This window comes from Lissotriton helveticus, chromosome 1_2 (assembly GCF_964261635.1).
Source record: "Lissotriton helveticus chromosome 1_2, aLisHel1.1, whole genome shotgun sequence".
In the NCBI taxonomy this organism is placed as follows: Eukaryota; Metazoa; Chordata; class Amphibia; order Caudata; family Salamandridae; genus Lissotriton; species Lissotriton helveticus.
Genome location: NC_136058.1, coordinates 58,670,898 through 58,695,323, shown reverse-complemented (window position 1 = coordinate 58,695,323; position 24,426 = coordinate 58,670,898). Strand labels below are relative to the sequence as shown.

General features: G+C 46.4%; 1 protein-coding gene across 1 annotated transcript in view; it reads left to right on the top strand.

Annotated features, from left to right (window-relative positions):
* The window catches only part of CTH (cystathionine gamma-lyase), a 204,559-nt gene that overhangs the window by 56,772 nt on the left and 123,361 nt on the right, over positions 1-24,426 (top strand). Inside the window, exon 2 of the mRNA XM_078668721.1 lies at positions 22,003-22,084. Coding sequence (XP_078524847.1) covers positions 22,003-22,084 — 82 coding nt within the window. The remainder of the gene's footprint in view (positions 1-22,002; positions 22,085-24,426) is intronic.

The following is a 24,426-nucleotide window of genomic DNA, read 5'->3' as shown; positions in this document are numbered from 1 at the left end:
CCTTTCATATGGCATCAGGCTGTCGCCTCTGCCGCCCGCTTAAATACTCAAACACCCGTCCCCTTGGGAGGGAGGGCGAGGGGTGAGAGAAACTTAGACCAGAATTGTTTTGAGTGTGGAAAAGGCCGCTTTATTAGGAAACAGGTGCACATTACAATTATAAAACCTTGGCAACGCCTTACAAAACTAACTCTCACTAAATAAATAATTAACTACAAACCCCGCCCCCCACCCCCTCCCCTAAAATTCTTTGACCCCTCCCCCACCCAACAATACAGCATAACAACATTACAATAACATTATAACATAACATCATCAATAAACATTACGTCATTAATTCAATCATTACGTCATCATTTAACCCCTTCTTCATCAAAACCCCAATCACATATTGAAAGCCAGGCCCTCTTTAACCATAAACCCTGCCTGACCCTTCACTCCTGCCAATACCCCCCAAAACCTGAACGATCAAACAATGACCAGCTTCCCCTGAACCTGTCAATCAAATAATCAATCCAATACTCATCAAACAATCTACCATAAACAGCACCGGGGCAACCAAAAACCCCGCCACCCAGAAAGGTAGGAGGGGGAGAGAAACTACACCACCTCCCTTTCTGCCCCCCCCACCGGAAAACGAAAAACAGAAACCGAACCAACCTTAACGGTGCATAGCTAGCGAACGCGCCAAAACCTCGCGTAATTCCAACAAGTATAGGTCCATACCCACTCTGGACAGGTGAACACCATCATCTCTGAAGAATTCCACAGTCTCAAACTTAATTTCCCTATGCGAAATCCTGCTAAAACCAAGACCACGGCAGCAGCGCGAAACCTCTGAGTTCACTTTCTTCCGAGCCCTGTCAACCGCCTTGGGGTTGACCGCTCCTCTCCAAATCCTACGTGGTATTAATTCAGTCCAATAGACATGGCACCCAGCCCAAAGTTCTTTGATAAGGCCCAAATCCTTCTTAATAGCTCGAAGTAACACCACACCTTTGGTAGCACAAAGATCATTTTCCCCCAGATGGATGACCAGAATATCAGGACACAGCCCACCCACCATATTGTTGTTAAGACAAGGGATTAATTCTCTCCAGAGCATCCCACCTTTCCCCTTCCAAACCACATTGAACATACTAGCGTTAAAACCTAGAAGTTCTCCAAAATAACTCTGTGCTGCCTGGACTCGGGCCCACTTCACGAAGGAATGCCCAACTATCCAGACCGTCACCACCGGAGAACGAGGCCCAGCAACAGAACCTATAAAAGAAAACAGAGTTAGAGCTCATGGGAAGGAAGATGATGCATGCGCCTCCTCCGCCTGACTTCTCACGTAGCGCTGAAAGCAGTTTGAAGACCAACGCCCCAGCCTCATGATATCCCTTTGAGTCCAACCTCTGTTAAAAGCCTCAGTTGCAGCCCCAATCCGGAAGGAATGTGTCCCATATAAGCTCCCATCTAAACCCAGGTGTTACAAAGCTTTGCGCAGAACCATGCGTAATTGGTATGCTGTAACCAGGGTGCCATCAATATGTTGAAAGACTAGAGCATCATCACCACCCCCGCACAAAGAACGCCAGCGCCGCGCCAGCAGCAAAGGGCAAGTAATCCTGGGAGTACGCGCTTGCAACCACACACCCTTTCCCTTCTTAGTCTGATCAGTTTTAGAGCTGGCTAACCAGATGTGCACCCCCTCATCAGAACAGAAAACATCCCGCCAAAATAGGCCACACTTGCATTTCGAACCCAACAACTCTGAAACCCTAAAAGCTCCAAAAAACATGAAGGCCATTAACATGGAAAATACGCATGACTCAAAGTCATCTGAACAAACCTCAGGGAGAACAGTTATTAATCGAGCCAGGATCTGCCAAGATAAAGGAGCCCTAAGTCTACTGGTGTGCCCCTGTTCTCTGGCCCAACCCTCGAGCATTCTCCTGCCAATCTCCCCTGCCGACGGAGGATAACCCCATAACAACTTGCCCATAAATGCTATCCCCGCTAATTTACCGGCAATAGTCACCTTAGTAAGCCCTTTGTCCATGAGGTCCAAAATGAAATTCACTACATCCTCTGAACGACGCCAAACCTCCTCACGCCTACAGGCGCCAGACTCCAGAAATTCCCTCCAGGCCAGAGAATAAGCAGAACGCGTAGACACAGACAAAGAACCTACCACCAGTTGTAAGACCCGACGTTGCCTACGTGCCACAGATGAATCGGCATCGGTGTCGGTGCTGGGTCGGCCTCCCTCGCCAGTCCACGGAATCTGCCCCACTGTGAACGAGACAGAGCATCCGCAATGTCATTGTCCACCCCAGGAATGTGCAAAGCACGAAAGTGAATGTCGTATTTCAAACAACCCAGCACAAACACTCATGAGCTTCAAGACCTGTTCGTCCTTGGCAGACTGTCGGTTAACAATTTCCACCACAGCCATGTTGTCCACACGAAAAAGCACTTTCTTATGTGCCAAGACCTCTCCCCACAGTGTCAAAGCCACCAGCAAAGGAAAAAGCTCTAAAAAGGTAATGCTGCGACCACCATTCAACCACTCATCCGGCCAACGTTCCGCACACCATCTTCCATTCCAGTACAGACCAAAACCATCACTGCCAGCTGCATCCGAAAACATTTGCACATCCCATTGAAAGTCAACGTCCCTGAGCAAAGGAACACCATTAAAGGAAGAAAGAAAAAATCTCCACATTCTCAAATCCTCCTTAACTCCAGCAGACAATCGAACCCTATGGTGAGGCAAATGTTGACCAGCAAGAGCCCTGCCTAATCTACGACAAAAAGTCCTTCCTGCTCTCACGACCCTACAAGCAAAGTTGAGATGGCCTAGTAACACCTGAACATCTTTCACCAACACTTTCCGTTTTGCTAACATATCGTCCAGCAAATCCAGCATCTTCACTTTCTTGTCCTCAGGCAAGCGATCCCGCATTGCCACCGAATCAAGTTCAATCCCCAAAAAGGACAAGACTGTGTCAGGACCCATAGTTTTCTCGGGAGCCAAAGGAACTCCCAGATCCTCCATGAGCCCTTGGAAAGTGTCCAGAGCAGACTGGCACTCCGCGGAGCCCGGGGACCCGACAAAGAAAAAGTCATCGAGGTAGTGCGTTACCAGTGAGTGACCAGACTGATGAATAAAGTACCATTGTAGAAAAGTACTGAAGCACTCGAAAAGAGAACAAGATATGGAGCAGCCCATCGGCAAAGCCTTGTCCACATACCATTTTCCTGAAAAATGGATACCCAGGAGACACCAGTCTTCCGGAAGGACAGGCAGCAGCCGGAAAGCAGACTTTATATCACACTTGGCCATCTCAGCAGCTGCGCCCGCGGTCACAACAAGTGACATGGCGACGTCAACTGAAGAGTAAGAGACCGAAACAGCATCTGGATCAATAAAATCATTGACCGACGACCCTTCCGGCCACGATAAGTGTTGTATAAGCCTGAACTGTCCCGGATCTTTCTTCGGGACCACTCCAATAGGTGATATTATTAAATTAAGGATCGGCCAATCGTGAAAAGGGCCAGCCATCCTCCCTTCCTGCACTTCCTTATTCAACTTGTCTTGTACCACTGTGCCATGCTCAGATGCAGATTTCAGATTAGCAGACCATCTTCTATGTCTAGGACCCGTGTAACCTAACTTGAAACCAAATTCAAAACCATCCAACAATGTTTGTTTCGCAGCTGCATTAACATAGTCATGAAGGGCAAGGCGCAACTTCTCCAACCTAACCGTTGTATGAGCCCTTGGACCCAGAACCCCGATTACCTCTGAATCCCCTACCTCCTGCAGAATGTTGGGACGTCCCCGAACCCCCTGCACCTGACTGAGTCCCCTGATGATCCCCCGCTGGCTTGTTCTCCCAGCATTTAGACAAGGGGTGTCGCTTACCACAACCTGAGCACTCGTGCCTGAATTTACAGTATTCCCTAGTACAGAAACCCTTATTAAACTCCCAGCACGTGCCGACTGCAGGCTGTGTGGTTGAGCCACTGCCCACCCCTCCCCTGGTGGGCTTGCCCTGAAAGGGCCGGTATATTATGGGGAGACCACTTGCAGTAAAAATCGTCTTACCTCCCGAAGCCGACCCCATAGTATGTTGCCATAAATCAGTGTCCAGTTCCCCCCACTTAGCCTCTGGATCCCAAGCCATTCTAGCCCTGAACTCCTCATCATATTGAGACCAAGCAAACCCCCCCCCAGTAAGCTGCGCCTTGCGAATTACATCCATGTATTTAAAAAGGGACACGCTGCGCTCTGGGAATTTCTCACAATATACACTTGCATATATTAGGAAGGCAGCTGTCCAATTCTCAATGGTTAGGGGAACTCTAGGTCGTTTTGCCAACTCAAATTCTTCTTCCTTGGACCCTTCTTTGGACCGTACTTCTCTGTGTAGTAACTTAAGTATTTCCACATATTCACCCTTCCAAATTCTTTCCTTTGTACTCAACATCAAATGTGCCCCCAAAGGCTTTGTGACTCCCATATAGGGCAATTTTTTGATTTTCAACTCTTTACTTGCCACTGGCTCTTTAGCAATACCTGAGGCCTCTGTAGCAGTACTATTGTCAACTTTACCTGCAGTGTCCAGCACTTCATCCGTGCCCACAGCGGTGTCTTTCACATAACGTCCCTTTACCAACCGCCCCTCACCCACCCCCACAGTCTCAGTCCCACCTGTGCCCACAAACACCATACGTGGTTTGGCCTGTGTAGCTATCTTCTCACCTGGCAACAAAGAGACCACTCTCTCCGGCTCCGCCTGTGATGCTGAAACCACTGTGTCATGTCTTGGAGGCGCCCTATCTGACGGGCCGCGTTCTCGTCTCTCCTTGACTTGCTTTCGCACCACTGGAGCCTGAAAAATACTTTGAACAACATGAGAGGGCACCCCCCTTTCCACGTCCCTCAATTCTCCCTCTTCGGGACTATCGTCATCGTAATCCAGAACCACTGAATCAGGTTCATCTGGAAACATTACACCACGGGTCTTACCGAACCCAGCATCAGCAATATTACATGTTAAACTTTTTGTAGCAATTCCATGAGGGGGAGCAGACTGTACACGCCCGTACCTCCCCTGGCGCTGACTCTGCGGCTCCATAGCCGCCGGTAAGGTCGGACACCTATACCTGCTACTCGGTGGGGCCAGCGGGGTCACGCCGGACCCTCGTGTGCTGGCCGCGGCGGGCTCCCCCGGTGGAACAGAGAGGGCCGCGCTAGGCATTCTCCTCGCTTCCCCTTGGCGAAAGTGGACTGGACCGCGCCCTGCCAAGTCTGGACCTCCGCACCTATCCCTGTCCTGAAAAGAAAAGGTTTGGACTGGTGTGCTAGTGTTCCTACAAACTACATTCAAACCAGGCTCTGTCCCCCTCCAAGTACTATCCACACTCAACATCTGACCCCTCTCCAAAGAACGTCCTCGAACACTAGATCTCAAGGGCACCTCCCTAACCGGAGAGCCACCTACCACCTCTTCATCCTCACTGTAATCTAACTTATCCATCGCTACTGCAGAAGAAGAAGGCTGAATAGGAGCTCTAGAACGCCACTCGTGTCCCGCACCATCCTTCCGACAAATCCGCTGCGCGAGACCTGCCGCACCAAAATGCTCCCACCCTGGGGAACCACACATAAAATATGGGCCTCTGGTATCACCAGTCAATAGTGGAACTGCACCCCTGGGCCCTTGTACCACCCCACCACTCACAGGGCCAAAACCCCTACCATGTTCCAACATCGTGCCCTGAGAGCCCACACCCCCCACGTTCAGTGCACCAGGTGTGCAAGGCCCTCCAGTGTTAAATACCACAGAAGAACTAAGAACTGTTGACCCTGTACCAACAGCATATCGTGGGACACTATGGTCAGGATGAAAGGATACGCGGCCCCCCATTGCTACACTCCTGCCTTCCCTCTGAAGACTGTCATCCGCTCCCAGAAAAGCAGAAGACCCAAAATCCCCTGAACGTGGAGCCTCCTGCCCCAAAGCCACTCCAGAAAGCGAACCTCCTTCGCCCATTTGGGCCCATTCCCCCTCACCCTTAGAACCCCCCCCAACAGACAGAACATCACCCACTGAAGAACCAGGCGTGGAAAATAATAAGGGGCTACCAACATTACCCCCAACATCCACCATACCAATATCTGCACCCTGCCCAGAAACCACCTGCCCAGAAGAAGTTGCCAGACCCACTGAGCCCCTCCCAACATGAGGTAACACCATGCTCGACTCCCCCTGCTCTCCAGCCTGTCTCACAGAAACCAACTGCCTAGAAGGGGTTAAAAACATTCCAGGTGCCGCCTCATTCAAAAACTGTGACTCCTCGACAACCCACTGAGCGTCACGTGCACCAATTTGAACTCGCTCCTGATCCGCACCTTGCAATATAAACTGAACGGAGCCTCTGCGCGCACCACGCGCAGAAACTACCTCTGCAGACTGAAAGCGCCGCTCGACCAGAGGGTCCGAAGCGGAGCGCTTCTTGCTCCGTCCCCGGCCCCCTCTTCCCCGCCTTCCAGACGATGAAGGGACAGAACCCAACGGTTCATTGAAAGACAGTGCTCCCGCCCGCACCACTGAGGAGGGAAGCAGCGCGCCTCCCGACACCTGCGTCTGCCCCACCATAACGCCAGACATGCCCGGGACTCCCCCCGCCTCCACCGCCACACACACATGAGGAGCCGGAGCAAAAGACGCCGCCCTCCACAGAAGCGCCGCGCGACGCCGGAGCTCCCACCTCCCCCGCAGACACACGCGTCAGCTGCTGAGGGGCCGGCTTCCTAGTACGGGACCGGCCCCTATCGCTTACCTGGCTCGGGCGTCTCTTCTTCGGCGACGAGCACGCCAATACCGCAGCGACCACGCCAGCCGAAGCCTGGCGCTGGGGACGCGCCGGCCCACCTCCTGTCACCAAATCCATGCGACCTGCTTCAGCAAGCAGGCGCATCGCCTCGATTACACGGGCATCCTCCATTGCCAAAGATAATAAGATAATAAACCGAACAAAAGGCCTAAGGAAATACCTCACAACAACCAAACCCTGACAAAAAGCTACAGCCCTCCTAGCCACCAGGTCACCAAACCTAAAATGGTGGCTAGGGGGCGGGAACAGGGAGGTTTATAATTGGGCTGGCCAGTCCTACTAGGCCAGCCCAAATCCAGAACCTTCTGGTGCTTTACTACGTAGTAACCCCTCGTGACCCTCCCAAACAGCCCGGGGGAGGAGACCTCCCTGCGGTCAGCTCCCTCCCCCAAGCCCCCCTTCGCGATACCTGTGAGACACGTTAGGGTGCGCCTCTCATAACCTCCAGCCACCTCGGGTGCACCTCGGCTCCTGCCTGCTGACCCGCCTGACCATGGGCCTTTGTACCACAACTGGCCCCGGTCGCCTCGATGTGCGAATCGGGTTTCGCCTCCGATCTCTTGACCCCGCCTGAATTAAAAAAAAGCAGCCTGGTCCGTCCACCGATATCCGCCGCACCTGCAGGACAAAAGGAAAGAAAAACACCACCGCCTAGTTGCGACGCTGTTCTCCACCACAGTCTATGCCTTCTGCTGTGCTGAAAAACAAAGAAGAAAAAGAATGGGGCAGGCCGTGAAGTGCGGAGTCAAAGAGGCAGACTTCCACGCTCCCCGGCTTTTTAACCCTTACTTGCAAGGCCGGTTCTAACTGGGAGACCCGGGGTCCAATCAGCATCAAGGCGCTCCTGTCACGTCATTGTAGTGCAACAGGCTTGGCTTTAACACCGAGAGAGGTTGGGGGCCGGTGCGCCCGCCATACTTCTGGCGGGGCTGATGCCGGCCCCGCCTTTCTCTTCTGAAAGTTCTGGGGGCTAGTTTCCTACATTTCAACACACAACTGGGTGGTAAGCAGCACTGGAGTGAAATTGAGTGGAACCCTGAACTTTTTTTCAATCGTCCAGAGTGAAAAGCCTGCCAGAGAGGAAGGCAAGTTCACAGACTCTGCGTTTAGAGTGGGACATGTATGTGCCTTTGATGTTTTCAGTGCCATTACCCAAACTGGTGTTCCATATGCAGTCTTCCACCTTCTGCCATCTGCTTCTAACCTAGTGCATATGGACTTGTAAGGGTAAATATTGGAATGCATCTACTTCTCTTTAATGAGAGCTACTTTACAATTGTGAAACTGATGGCAGATTTAATGTTTCAGTTTCCCAGCTATTAATTGATGCTACATCGAAATTAAGGAACTATTCCATCAAAAAGAGTTTTGAAACACTGGCAACGTGAAATCGGCTTTTGTGGAATGAGCAATCTCCGGGGTCGCACTTTCATATAGGACAGTCGGGCAGTGCCTGATGGGCTGGTGTGACAGGTCAGTGTGTTGGCTTATTTTCTAGCAGTTTGTTTGCCTGTTTTATGACCAGGTGAGACGGTTATTAGGGCGGGCCTAGGCATCTCATGCGATGTCTCTTCGAGACATGCTGTATCCACTCTGTGATCTTACAGACCGGCCATAACCTTTTTATTTGTCCCTTCGATTGCCCTTTAAAAATGCTTTCTTGCTTGTGGTTAATCCTTCCACTTTGCCCCTCCTTCTTGTGTCTTGTTTCCTCCCATGGAGCACTGCCCATTTACTGGTATGTGTACGCTTCTGTGTTTGTGTTCATTTTGGGGGACTATTTTTTTTTGTTTCCTTCTTGTGTTTCACCAACCCTCACCAGGAGCGCTTGTGTTTTCTCATTTGCTCCGAGAGTGCCATCAAACAGGCCTGTAAATCTTGTTCTTATTTAGTTACTTTGTCTGACTTCAAAGTGAGATGAATTCACGGTGTTGCTTGCCCGTCCCCCCAACCCATCCGTTCATGGTATGAGCCATTCCCCTACCCTCATTGCTGCTAGTTATAATTACTGGTGCTCACCAGCCTCTGATGCACCCTTCGCTCTTCCGTGTCTGCCATAAAGAGACACAAGCTGGCAAGCACTTCTGTTGCAAAAGCCCCAGACTGCCTCTGTGTGCTAGACACCATAGTCTGCTTGCATCACCCTGCCTCTGAGTGTGTAAATTACAGGACTGTGGCTGTCCTCCCTCCAAACCAATGATTGGGGTAGGCCATACCAGGCTTCTCTCAACTCTCACACCATCCGGCTCCCGATCACTCTTGTACCGTGCCCAATGTTGTCTTGCCTGTGTGACTGTCCCTCGCTCGCATTGCTGTCTCTTCAGTGACCAAATACACACACACACAGACACACACACACACACACACACACACACACACACATACACTCTCTCTCTCTCTCTCCCCCCTCGCATCACTGTGGTTGAACACAACACATGCACACTCAGATACAAATGTACAAGCACACACATCATGTACCTACATATCACTGCGGAGGAACTGTACAGGTACACACACAAATTACTACATGAGGTGCACAGTCCTCTGCAGGATGCACTGGTATCACTTCCTGAGGACGCTCAGGGGACAGCATTGACTCTGTGGGGCAGCCCGTAACATCGACTCGGGGGTGTTGGATGTAATGGCGTGGCAGCACTGATTTCAGCTTTGTGGGTTACGTCACCGAACCTGAGAGTGATTGTAAAAAGTTAGGAATGCTACCACCTACTACGAGGTGAACCAACCACACTGCTCTCTGTGCTGCTGCACACTTTGTTGCTGCCCATATCATTTGTTTTCTATCAGTACGTGTCTTGGCCATTCAGATACTGGAACGCATAGACCTTAGCTGTGCAGCTGTCGGTTTGTTCCCTACTGTTTTTAAAGTCAGAAGGTCTTGTAGAGCGCAGCATGTCACCGTTAGGTCTCAGGGAACTTGCAGAACAAGATCGACTCGCTAGATTCTTACATCTCATTAATCAGGGAACAGCCAGGTTTTAAGTTCCTTACGAAAATGCAAATGATCTGGAATGGAGGAAATGTGTGGTGGAAGCTTATTCCAGAAATGGGGGGCGAGATAGGAAAACGATTGACCACCATATCTCACAGTGCGTGTCCGTAACAGGGTTAGAAGAAATTTAGAGCTGGATCTTAAAGTTCTAAATGGCTGGTATTTTCGCAATTTTTTACCTAGGTACCCTGGGCCTGTGTGATAGATACTTTTATGTGTGAGGCAAATAATCTTATATTGGCCTCTCAGCCTGATTGGGAGCCAATGAAGAGTTTTCAGGTTAGTTCTGTCTGTAGTTGCGTTGTTCTATGTATGTGTCCTGTTGCTGTCAGTACTTGTACAGCTCTCTCAATGTGTCTTATTGCTGTCGATATGTGCCTTGCTACTATCTCTATTTGTTGTGTTGTCCTGTGTGTGTGTCCTGTGGCAGCCTGTATGTGCTCTGCTTTTTTATTTAATTCTTGTGCTGCAATCATTATGTGTCCTGCAGTGGCCGTGGTGTGCACTTCTGGTGTCTGTATTCTCCCTGCAGCTCTCTTTATGTGCCCTGTATCTTTCTGCATGTGCCCTCCTGCTGTCTGTACATTTTGTGTTGCTCTCTCTGTGTGCCTGGCAGCTGTCTGTAATCATCTTGCTGCTGTCTGTATTTGCTGTGTTGCTTTCTGCGTGTGACGCGCTGATATCTGTATTTGTTGTGTTGCTCTCTGTGTGTGACCTTCTGCTATATGAATTTGTTATGATGCTATCTGGATATGCACTGCTGTCGAATGTAGGTGCCCTGCTGTGGTCTGCATTTATTGTGTTGCAATTTATATGCTTAGGCAGCGGCCTCTGTGTGCTCTCCTGTTATATGTATGTGCCCTGATGTTTTATGTATTTGTTATCTTGCTCTCTGTGTGTGTGCTGTCTGCATCTGTTGTGTTGCTCTCTGTATGTGACCTGATTCTATTTGCCTTGCCACCTAATATTTGTGTTGTGTTAATCTTTGTTTGTACCCTGCAGTTGTCTATATTTGCTGTGTCGTTGTGTGTATGTGCCCTTCTGCTGACTGTATGTGTCCCGCTGACTATTGGTTGTGTTGCTGTCTGTGTGTGTGTGTGTCCTTCTGTTATCTTTTTTTGTTGTGTTACTGTATGTGCTCTGCTGGTGTCTGTGTGTACCCTGCTGCTGCCTGTATGTGTCCTGCTGCTAACTGTATTTGTTGTTTTCCTGTATGTATGTGCCCTTTTGTTGACTATGTGACCTGCAGACTGTATTTGTTCTGTTGTGTCCAGGTGTTATCTGGTTTTAGGTCTCGCCTGACCAGCGCATGCGAGACATTTAGTGAGGGGGCTTTAAAAAGCCGACCACAGCTTTTTGTCTGGCCTTTTGAGTGTGTGGTTACGTGCACAGTTACAAGCAAAGGCGCCATCTGGCTTTCCTCTCTTGTCATCGCTCATTAAGTCCATCGCTCGTGGGCACCCTTACAGCCCGTGATCGCGATCACTTTCACTTTGAAGGCCATGCAGCCGCGTCACTTTCACGGCCGCGCGGCCTTTTTTTAAACTCCTTTCTCTCTCCCTTTTTACTCCTTTCTCTCTTCCTCTCTCCTTTTTTTACTCCTTCTTCTCTCCTTGTTTGCGCCTTCCTCTCTCCTTGTTTGATCTGCTGTTCAGCTTCATCAGAACAAATGCTGAAGTTTCTGTCTGTAACAACCGCTGTCCGCGGTTCTGCGCAAACCTGCATCTTATAATATATGTGTGAGTGTGTATATGTGTGAGTGTGTGGTGTGTGGGTATACATTGTACACAAGAAAACTTCAGCTGTAAAAAATGTCATTGAGCAAGATATCTGCGGGAACTTTTATTTTCATAAAAGGTGAAAACTTTCAATTAAGTCTTAAAATTTAAGCTCTGGCTTGGCCTCTTTGCTTTGAAACCGAAATTGGTCTTGTAGTATCTGCCAATTTAATGGTGCAAGGCGTGCGTCACCAAACATACATGTTAAAGGACAGCGGGGCTCTGATTAAATGAACCCAGAGGGTTTACCGTCTCTCACTGTTGTTCAATATGCTGAATATTTTCACAGGGATTTGGACATTTTCCACAAACTGAGATGTCATTTTAAGAGTGACAGTCCCTCTGAAGCGGGCTCGCTTATATTGCATTCACCCCAGTTTAGAGTGAGTTAAGCCTGAGCTACTCTGCGAGGTAACCTTGGGTCAGCGGTACCTTTGGGTGGCTGAGTTTCGATAAACACATGGATTTAAGTTTGAGATATTCTGATTTTTAAGCCATCAGGTTGTACTTCTGTTTTAGCTAAACGCTAAAGGCATTGTCTGTTTTTCACCCTCTTTGTAGTCAAATCTATATTTATGACATAATTACAGTAAAAATGTGTGAGTTCTTAATGAAAGCTGCCAGCGGTGAATCCCGGTAAAAACAAAAGTCCATGCACCGAACATTGTAAGTATTTTAAATTAATGTGAAGAAATGCACATTTTACTTTTTAAAGATTTACAAATGCAGATATTTCTAAGAATTTATTTTACAAAGGGTTGCTTAACATTTTACAAAAAGCTTGTTCATACAGGAGCATTTGAAGTATAAATACATATTTTTATTCGGCTCCCACTGAGAAGGAGATGTAACAATCATTGGCATAGCCAATAGGTCTCGCCTTTGGGACCTTATAAGTGTTTAGCCATGCAACAGTTGATGTTGTTGCACCAAGGAAATTGTGCTGCATAACTAAATACTTATAAGGTCTCAAAAGCGAGACCTATTGGCTATGCCAATGCTTGTTTTATGTCGAGCCTAGGCAGAACATGTGCTGCCTTGAAACATGTTGTAATCACTCTACGAGATTACAGCCCACCTACTGCTTTGTATTTGTTCCTTTGATTCTCCATGAAAAAGGCTTTCTTGCTTCTGGGTAATGGTTCCTTTTAGTTCCGCCTTATGAACATTTGTTTCCTCCCACTTCACAGCGCCTAACTTCTGCTATTGGCCCACTTTGGTGCTAATCGCTTTTGCGTCTTGGACAATTTTTCTTTCTTTCCTGTTTTGGCAGCTTAAAGGCATCGCAAGCATGAGCACGCGTTTCCACAGCGTGTCAAGTTTCACTGCTTTCCCACCATAGCCGGCCTCAGCTCCGGGTGGCAACAGACCCTAATGATGCCCAGAATAAAACAGCAAGTAAAATGTGCTCTTCCTCTCCTCTTACAGAACGCATCGAGGTGCGAATCACTTTTATTGGTACCCACTCCAGCTCTCTGCCAAGAGCAACAGCTCTATTACAGGGAAAGGCTGCTCCTCGCTCACAGAGCGCTATGCTGTGCAGGGACGTCACAGCATGGCGGTCAGATGCAACATTTGGGTCTAGTTATGTTTTTATGAACCATAGTCGGGTATTCTTCATAACTCCCTGGTAATTTCTCTACCATTTAAAGAGGCTTCTCTTTCCAGCTTATTGGGCTGTACAGTGTGTTCTAGCACCTCAAGTCCAAGCCATCCAATCCGAAGAGAGGATGAAGCCTGGGGATATTGAAGGAGTCTCATTTCTACCAGATGCATTTGCTGTAGTTATGGAGGCGGAATCTAGCAAAGGCCCGTATCCACTGGCAATTGAGCGTGCGCAAATTAATGCGCGCTGCATTGTAGTGTTTGCTTCCATTGTCTTCAGTTTTCGTGGTTGCTGCACATGACGAAATGGGACCCGTTGCTGTGCTGCAAAAGTTGTAAAGGTCACATGACAAGGGGAGGAAGGGGTTGCAAGTTGGTTGTCTAGGGTTGCTTTCCGTTTGTTGCCTTTCCGATACATTCTTTCATAAAGGGGCATGACTGAAATGGTCAAACTGAAGTGTACCCTTGTGGGCAGGAGGCTTAGAACTGACATGTGTTCAAAGCGACTAAGCAAAGTCGGAATTTTAAGCCATGCATAGGTTTTAGAGGTGCAGTTTCCATTACAGCAGTCCATGTGCGGGACGTTCCATTGTGGTTCAGATTTCCCCATACAACCGTTGCCAGCATTATGGATGATTGTACTCTGCTACGAAACACAATTGACTCACATTTTTTTGCTAAGACATGTATGTGTCTTTGTTAGATCTCATCTTATGTTTTTGAACATCTGTATTAAGTTTGATTCATTCGATGCTTAGATGGACCTCCCCGTGCGACACCATCTAAGGTGATTCCCATGGGATGCAGAGACCTGCTCTTTCTGTCCACTACTAGTTTCCTTTCTATAGGCCTCCTCTCACCCCTCACTTCAGGGAGAACACATGATTCCACCACACCCCCAGGCACTAATGACGAGGGTTGGCTTCTTGCACAGCGGTATCCGCCTCATATACCCAAGCAGCAACAGCCACCACCTCCTTCAAGCATTGCAAATTTGCAAGAGTGGCACAGCAAACGCTATATCAGACCTGTTAATATACTTATTAGAGGGGAAACATTTAGGCAATTCCAGTATGTTTGAAGAAACTACTCAATCGGTGCCTGCTACCTTGTGTGGTTTTTGTATAATTAAAACACTTCCTGAGATAGCCAGGGCCGGACTGCTACAGGGCTGCATGCGCCATGGTAAGGGCATTAAATCTCACTCTTTCCGCAACTGGCAGCCAATGGAGATCACGCAGATGTTGTTGTATGCTTGATCTTCGAGGGATATTCAGTAAAACTCTGGCTGCTGCATTCTGGATAGACTGGAGTTTTTTCAACTGGTACCCAGGAACGCCAACATAAAGTGCATTTGTGTAGTCAATACGCGACAGTATTAGGGCGCAGGTGACCATCTCTTTGGCAGGCTGTGGTAAAAGTGGCAGAAACTTCCTAAGTGATCTTACGGTACCAAGACATTGTCCTGCAATTTTTTTTATCTGAGTGGTAAACCTAAGATCCTCATTAAACCAAATCCCCAGATATTTTACAGGTTGGCCATCTGAATTGGGTAGAGGATATTCGGCCGGCCAGAGGGATTCTTTGAACGGAGAGGGAAAGGTACCGTACAAGAGGATTTCAGACTTGTCCTCGTTGCACTTAAGCTCAGCAGCATGAAGCCATTTAAAAACGGCTGACAGGCAAGCTCTGGCTTGAACAGGAGAAGAGTCATCTTTACTCCAAGTAAAGAGGAGCTGGGTATCATCAGTGTAGGCGATGATCTTGGCACCCAGCTCCTCTGTCAAATAAATCATAGGGGTCATATATATATTAAAAAGGAGAGGGCTCAGATTGGAGCCCTGATGGACTCCGGTGGACAGAGCTCATGATGTAGAGAAGAATGGGGCATCCATACTTGCTGAGAGCGTTGGTCCAAAAATGAGCCAACCCAGCTCAATGCGGAACCTGTCACCCCAATGTCAGACAGGCGGGCCAGAAGCAATGAGTGAGGGACGGTATCAAATGCCGCAGAGTGGTATAATAGAATCAGAGCTGCTCTGCCGCCAGCGTCCAAACACTCTCTGATGGCCTCTTTCATTTCAACCAAGGCAGACTCAGTACTATAACTGGCCCTAAATCCTGATTGGGCTGGATGAAACAAGCCTTCGTCTTCCACAAAGGAGGTAAGTTGTTTATTAACCGCCTTCTCACAGACTTTGGCCATGGCTGGGAGTAGCGAAATTGGCCTGTAGCTTGTAGGGATCTGAGGATCAAGAGAAGGCTTTTTTAGCAAAGGCAAGAGTTTGGTGATGCGTCGGTTCCTTACTGCAGCACAGGGGAGGTGATGCGTCGGTTCCTTAACGAAGAGGAGGGGATGCATCTGTTTCTTGCTGCGTTCCGGTTCCGATGCGACAAGATGGCGCCTTGATGCGTGGTGACGATGCGGTGCGATGCGACAAAATGGCGGCTTGATGCGATGCGACGGTCCGGTAAGATGCATGAACTTTTGCAACCGCACGGCAGGTGCTGCAACGGTCTTCTCGGCGATGCGTCAGGACCCGGTGTGGATGCGGCGCGCTTCTTCCTGGTTGCTTAGCGAGGCGCTGGAACCAAGTGCGGATGCGGCGAGCTTCTTCCTTGCGGCTCGGCAATGCGTCGAGAATCAGTGCAGAAGCTACACGCTTCTTATCGTTGCGTCGATCTTCCTGCTCCCAGCGACAAACAGTCTCTAGAGGTCCTAAAGAGCAGTAGGCACCTCTTTGCAGGTTAGAATTCCCAGCAAGGAAATTCAGGGGAGCTGGTGGTGAAGTCTTTGTGTCCCTGAGACTTCAGACAGGAGACAAGCAAAGTTTCAAGCCCTTTGAGATCTTTTTCTTCAAGCAGGTGACAAAGCAAACAGCAAAGTCCTTCTTCTCCTTTCCTTGGCAGCAAGCAGCCACTGAAGGCCAACCCCAGACTGCAAGCAGCACAGGGGCAGTTTTCCTCCTCAGCTTCTCCGGTTTTTCTCCTTGGCAAAGGTTCCTCTGATTTCCAGAAGTTATCCAAAGTTCTGGGGGCCCCCTTTTTAGACACACACATTATTTGTCTTCTGAAAACAGAGAGTGTCTGTACCTGGCCAAAACCAGTTATGCCCACACTGGTGCAGCTGCCTGGCAGGAGGTGGAGACAGCATTGTTGGAAGCAGGCCCATCCCAGACAGGGGAAAGGAAATCTCCTCCCCCTACTCTAAATTCAACCCAGGTCCCATTCAGCCCTGCCCTGACTCATCAGACTGCCGGAGCCGCAGCCCTCTCCCAGCTCCGGTCACTCATAAGCCAGACATGCAATACACAAACCTAGCAGAGGCATACTGGATGGTTAGGCAAGAAAATACCTCCTTTTTAAAAGTGGTATTTTCAAACACAGAATGTAAAAATCACCACACTAAAAGATGCACTTTAACATTCTGAGTTTAGGCATTCTAAACTTTATTTTCCTATCTTGTTCCTAGGGCCAGTTATGTTTATAAGATGTTATAAACTCACTGCCCATTCTGGCCTATGGGCCTTGCAATAGTGAAAAACGAAATTGGCAGTATTTCACTATCAGGCCATGCCACACACACACCTGGGCATGTCCTATCTTTTACATACAATGCACCCTTCCCACGGTGGTACCTTTAGAGACTGACTTGCCAAGTCGACATAACAGTCCCAGACTTCACAGAGACTCTGAAATGGCAGGCCTGAGTCACATTTTACAGGATGCTTTTGTGGGTCACACAATCAGTGCTGCAAGCCCACCAGCAGCATTTGATTTACAGGCCTTGGGCACATATGGTGCACGGTACTAGGGTCTGATAAGTAAATCAAATAGCCATACATGAAATTCACTAATCCATAACATCAATTTCCAAAAGAGAGCATATGCACTTTTTGCACTGATCACCACTGGTAAAGGGACAAGAATCGGAAAACCACCAAAAGCAAGTCAGAAAAAAATACAGGAGGAAGGCAAAAAGTTCTGGGATGACCCTGCAAAAAAGGGGCAAGTCAAACACTATCATTTTGCATCAGGATTGTGTCATTTTTCTTTGGATGCAGCCCAACACAAAATGGAATTTGGGATTTACTAAACTGTGCAAAACTTAATTTGCAGGGCTTAGTGAAAAAAAGGAACACAATGCGTAGCTGTGCCTTGAATTACCTTGTATCAGAGAGGCATTTCATTGGTGGAGCATGGGCGCTCTGTCAGGGGAGCTAGTGTTTACGTAGTATCATTACTCCGTTTAAGAAGTCTAAAAATTAATAAATAACCGAAATAACTGTTGACCCCTTCACCCTTAGTAACTTATTATGCTCATACTTACCTTGGGTTCATCTATTTAATAAATGATTCAAAACAGGCAGGTATCATGCGTGCTTTCATGACCACGTCTTTTCTCACTTTTCTAATTCACTGATGTGCAAGAATGTTCTTGCTGCATTTCGCTCATTGTCCTTACTGCACTCACTCAGTTTTCTACCCATTCATGAGTAGAAAATGGAGTGACCACACCAGCATCTAATGCTTTTTGTGGTCCAACTTCTCAATCCTTCATTGCCTCAATTTCACAAGTAGGCGCAGTGACAAAAAAGACAGCGATAGCATAATTCTTGTCTTGTCTTCACATATGCTTAATGGCCAAAATTTGGGAACAGGAAAGAGAACATTTTTTAAATAGAATCTGGAGAATGTATTTCCCCCCTTTGATTCACATTGCAGTGGAGGCAATTTTAAACTGGACACAACTATACTAAATCCATTCCTGGCCTTAAAATCGTGAGTGTCCTGCATAAATCGGGTATGTTAGCATATATACATATAACATCAGAACCCTACCCCTTTGTAGATCACATTGGTCAGGGTTCCATTGGGATTAAAATGCTGGGCGTCTGCTCCGGATTGGATCACTGTCACCCTTGCAGAACCCTAGTGGTGAATGCAGGCACGGTTTCTAACCATTGGAGCAATCACTGATGTTCTTTTACAAGTATTTACCACTGAAGATTGGGCTGTTTCTGTGTGCCATACCATGCTACCCAAACCCCCTCAGGGGTAGGCCAGCCACTTCTCATGCTGCCAAAACCTCTTGGACTGTGTTTGAAACTCTGGTATCTCTGCAAGCCACAGAGGTGCATATAAATCTGAGCCGGAAGGGACAACGCCGTCAACACACATTTTTTTCCTAATAAAATGCAACAGTAAGGAAACATCCATTCAGCATTCTTTTCAAAGACTGTGTATGAAATAACTTTTTTAACCATCAAAAAATACAAAATTGGCTTCCCGTCAAAAATAAGTTAATAACTTTTGAAGTAAGCTTACATAATCGGATCTGAATGTTTACCATCGGAGGTTTAAAACATTTGTAATACACCATTCACAAGTTTAGCTCTAATTCAGTTTGAATCGGCCCCTCTGGTAACATAGCATCTGAATGGCAACATTGTAACAGGGGAAGACACTGAGTTCTCAAATGTTTTTCACTCTTCAGATAAGAACGAAAAATAGATGAGCCACAAATGTCCAATTTTACATTTCCACTCAATTGCATTAACTTCTGTTTTAATCTCGAGTCTTGTTAACCCTTCGAAGGAACGCGCGGTAGTGAAACGGGTCTGCAGAATCCTCGGTCTTTACCACCTTGATTGCGAGGCTTAGTGGTTAAGGTGTTCATTCATACACTGGTTTGTACCTAAACCTTAGGCGTGTTTTTTTTTCTTGCCTTCGAACTCTATTCTTTTCCCTCTAAAAAGCACGGACTCATTTGTGATTATTTTGTTTCATTCATGTAACTAAAAAGTGTTGTTTTTTCTTTTGGCAAGATTAGAAGGTGGGTGAGTGGATATACAGAGGGAGTAAGCAAGAAGACGAGGTCAAATTTGTGGCTACTGATGAGGGTGTGAGGATGGTGGGCTGAGCTTGTAGATGAGGTGCAGAGAGTGGATGGGATGAGTGTTGATTGGCGGCGCGGGGGAGGCAAGGATGGGAGGAGATGCTATGAAAAAGTTATGAGGCCACCTTTGAAACTCGTTCCAGCTGATGGCAAACAAAAGTTAAAGTAAGCACAGATCTGCCTATGCTTTGTCACAAATAAAAAAAAATTGCTTCTACATCTGCAATTAGTTTTTGAATTGTCATTCATATGAAAATAAACTGTTGGCTCCAAAAAATTACTTATTGTTGCTTAGAACATTGGACCTCTGGGACAGAGCTAGAGTAGAGCCCAGAATTGCCTACCCCACCTGATCTTTAAGCTTGCATCATTTTGCATAACTCTCAAAACACCATCAACAAGACTATATTCCCATTTCGTGTTTACATTGAGCCTTGTGATATGTCTTCAAAACTGCTGATAACCTTTTTTGTCATTACTGAATACTCTGGTCTTCAAGGATCTTTTATAATTGATCACTTAACACAGAAAATCTGATCTCAGTCTTCTTCAGGCCCGGTTTACTTTTGAGCCCTCATCCCTGTGATGTACCTCTTTAGATCCAAAGGAGTTTTATGGGCAGAGTGGATTTATAGCAAGGTACATCTTTTTCATCTGCTTTTTGTCAGACTTCTGTTTTCTATATCATTGGAGGTTTACTGCCTGTGTTTTAAGTTGCATGGTTTGAAGTGCTTCTTCCCACTAACAAAAGTATTCTAAGTACATCATAGTAGATTTAATCTTTAAAATGCTGTGGTTTCATGGTAGTTGTAATTCCAGCCTGTAAATATGTGAAATAATGATGATTTACTAATCTGAAATAAATTTAGTAGTGTTGCTCAATTTCTTTTTTGCAAACTCCAAATGTTACTATTACTCTCGATTGGTCTGCTGCATCTGGAGATTGATTAACCACCACCCATGCCCAAAAACCTATTTCAACGTGTGAAAATACTTAGACCCAAGATCTATTACTTTATATTTGTGCCATGTGTGTAGCAATGATACCCCAGAGAGGCAACCAGACGCTTTGCTTGATGCCATATGGAGGTTTAAACTTCATGACTGTGGAACAGTAGAATGTCTAGATTTGCCACATCATCACATGTAAAATGGAACTGGATCTGAAGTTGAGGTTGACATCACCCTACCCTCAATCCCGCCCCCCTCAATGCTGGTACTACACCATATTTCCACTCCACTTTCCACATTATTTGGATTAATGTTTTCTGGAACTTACATTGTTGCTTTATATACCTGAATTGGACTAGCACGTTATGACTTTGATTTGTGGCAGAGTCCACTTGTGGACTTTCCCTCATCACTGGAATTTGTGAGTGGAGGAGACTACACTGGTAAATTCTCCTACAGATTTGACACTTCCACCAGATGTGGAAGGACCTTCAATTAGAACACAGTTTTAAATCAGGACAGTGGTTTTCTGATGACATGGAGTGAGGTGTCCTCAACAGTTAGATTGTTTGCATGGCTTTTTAGGTAGATGATTCTCTGCTTGCTGGGGTAGATGATTGAATGAGAAGCCACCTTTATAAAATGTGTAGAAGTGTCTGATCGTTGGTGCTCAGTCTCAGTCCCTTTGCAGAGAAATGGCCTGAGTGCCATAGAATTGTGCCTCACCCCATCCCTCTGAGTGTGTCTGGTGGTTTGGAGCAGGATATTTAATGCTTGGCCCTATCTATTGATACTGGTACAATCAAAAGGGGAGGAATAAGCTCAAGATGTGTTACCTTGTCTCTAGGTGTCCAGACTTGATCCCAGTCCAAATGAGGTTCTTCAAAAGCTGGATGTGTCAAAGTACCGGCACCTATTGAACTGAGCATTCAGTTTTTGAAAGATCTAAAGGTTGAGACAGCAATGAGTCAACACTACTAGATGCAAACTGACGGTAGGCCAAGTTTTGAACATGTTAAGCATACCTCATTGTATCTGGAAGTTGTTGAGGTTGCTATCAAATTTCACAGACCTGGAAGTGTCTCCTGCAAACCTGTTGGCTTGTTCAATAAAATGTGTGTGTCTTCCGTCAAGGTGTTACCATCTTGCCCCCTTCTGTTCGTTGCTCTCATGGAAGACGTTTTCAGGATACTCTTCCTAATTAAGCACCTTTCCTGCAGTGGTCGTCTCGGATTCACAACCGTTTCGCCTCTGTCGCTGTCGCAGCTTCCAGCTGTGCAGTGCTTTGAAAAAATGAACTATCGTTTCAGTACAAATATTTGTCATTTTAACCTCACTGAATTAGGATTTTTTTCTGTGGAGTTTCACACGCAAACCATTTTTAATGAATATTAGTAATAGGTGTGCTTTGAGCTGGCCTTTTAATAGTTATGATTTGTTGTCTTTGTTGTATATGTGGCTAAAGTCAAACATGCTTAGTTAACCAGAAATGTGTAGATTTAACTACGAATCTGATGTTGCTGAGTGATCTAATTGAAATGAACTATTTTTTCTGAATGTCCTTTATCTTTTTCTAAACTTTGTTCTCTAGTGATGTGTTTATTAAGCAATGCTGGTGTTGATATTTTGCATTGGATTAGGAGATGTCTGCTCTGTTCATTAATATATTTCAAACCGATTTCATTTTAGATGCTTCCAATAATCCAGTAGACAATTCCATCAGTGCACTGATCTCAAAATGTCCTTATTTATTGTCCCATTCTGTGTTTTGAAAGTATGTTCTTTCCCATAACGGTATTCTACCATTAGTGATGTAAATTAAATTACCATACGAATACTCAAGACATTTATTTTCCCTCTAGGGTTTCGACTATAGTCGTAGTGGTAATCCTACCCGGAATTGTTTGGAGAAAGCTGTTGCAGCGCTGGATGGAGCCAAATATTGTAAGCGCACATTATATTCCTATTTCTTTAATAAACCAGTTTACCTGTTACTGTAGTCTGAATTTAAGATGGTTGAAACCACTATTTATTATGGAGTTAGAACCTGTTTAAAGGTGGACCCTTTGGGAAGATGTTGTAAAGGGGAAGTACGAGCAGGTATGTTTTTTCAACGTTTATTATCAGAGCACACACACTGACAGACACTCCCTAGCTGGTCAGAAGGCAACTGACCAACCTTGGAATGCTCCCCTTTGAACAACTACATGGAATCTGACACATGTCAGATTCCATGTCAGATGATAGATTCAATCTAGAACGAGGCACTGGCTAATTACTACTTGAGACAAGAGGATAACTACCTGTGGACAAATTGCACTAATAACTGAACGAGGAGGTTAGCGTTTGTAGAATTAGCATGTGGTATGACACACCATGTAAATCATGTATTGTTTAATTTTTGTTCACCTTATCAGCGACTTCAGGTCAAACTTTTCATTAGATTTTTGGTTACAGTTTCTATACACCTTCAAGTGCTGACTGAATTAGTTGGCCTGGTCTTTAGTACTTTCATTTTATATCGCAAGTAACATATGGGACTCTCCTAAACAATATTGGCACAGAAAGAACAACACACTCATTTCTCAGTTTTCTGATATTCTGTTTTATAGATGTTCCATAGGAATGACATTCATTTACATAATAAATCTTATTGAAAGTGTTTTCAAAGTGTTCCTTTTTTGGGTTTTCCGTAGGGGTGGGTGCAACTCAGGGAGTTCAACTCTAAGGAATTCTGCAAAGTTATCTAAAAAAGTGAAATTCTGCAGAGTTCCGTGTGCAGCATAGTGCTCGGCCGCCACCGGTCCTCCTAATCTGCGGTATTCTGCAGGTCTCCAAGTCTGCATTTGCATCTGGTCGCAAGGATTTCCAGATAAAATCCTGCTTTGTGACAAGTGATGACACAGGACAGTTGTGAGTTTTTAAAATCTGAATCTGTGTCCTGCTGGATTGATTCATCCTGCACAAATAACTTGCCAGGTTGTGTTGTAGAGGCTACGTAGCGAGACCTCACCATAAATGCCCCGGGTCAATATTTGTTACTCTTTAAGGACAAAAACACATTTCAATATGGTCACTAGATAGGCCTATTTGAACAATAATTTAGATGCTTTTTTGTTTAATTGTTCAGTTGTCTTCCATTTGCGCACATAACTTGAGCTGAGATGTGCACTGTGCATGTGTCCTAGCCATGTTGCTAGCGTGCTGTACACAATGGCCATGGCATCATACCAGAGGCGCCTGAACTGCAACAAGAAAAATTTAAAAAGCACACAGACACTCTCATTCCCTGAAGCCTTTTAGATAAAACCTCTCACGTTAAGGTCACAGTGTACAGCAGCTCACTGTTGAGTGGTTATATTCTGGCACATATTAGCTTCGGGCAGAGCTCCTTACCTCCCACCCTCAGTGTGCATCAGGTTCTTGTAATCTCATCCCAGGTCCAGCCTCACCCCTGGACTCCAGCAACAAGGACCCCTCAGAAGCCCTTACCCTCTGGCTGTCTCTAGAGACTTCGTTACTCCTTATAAACCGGCTTCTTCAGTTTTCTCGCCTCGATCCAAGACTGTATGTGCTGAAATTCCCTATCCAGCGCTAACATTAGGGGTGCCCACCTCACTTCCGGACTCAGCTTCAAGGTCTGGGATTGGCAGGGAAGGGCGCAGTATGATAGGCTGCCAGGGGTCTGTCCTATCATGCACAAGCATGCCTTGTGGGATGTGTAGTTCTTCAGTGCTGCTGTGGAGGCAAACTATCTAGTAAGTCACTGAATAAAAGAACGGAAATGTCTGAAGGCTTCACATGGTGATGTGAAGCCACTTCGCTGCACTGTATGTCTACTCTGTTATAATTACAGCATGAGGGTCAGTAAACCGCCTCTTCCAACGTACCTGCCTCCTCAACAGCTGAAGAACCGGGTCAGAACCCAGCGGTGCCAGGGACACACCTGAAATCTTCGAGTTCCACAGAGACACGGAATACTTCTGGGTGGCGTCAGAGACCAAGTTTATTAGCTGCAGGTAGTAACAGAAGTCCCAACAATACATCACAATGTATATTCCTAGGAGACTGTTCAAATTACTAAGGCAAGACATCTCCTTTTATACACCATATTCTCATTATAAATGTACACCCACTGCGCAAAATTCTAACCAATAGGGCACATTTTCTAACTGAGTATCACATTAACAAAAACCCAATTTACAGTAACCCAACCCAAAAGTTAATTATTAGGAATGTCCCAAATTCAATCTTTGCAAGCCGAACAAATTTATAATTGAAAAGCA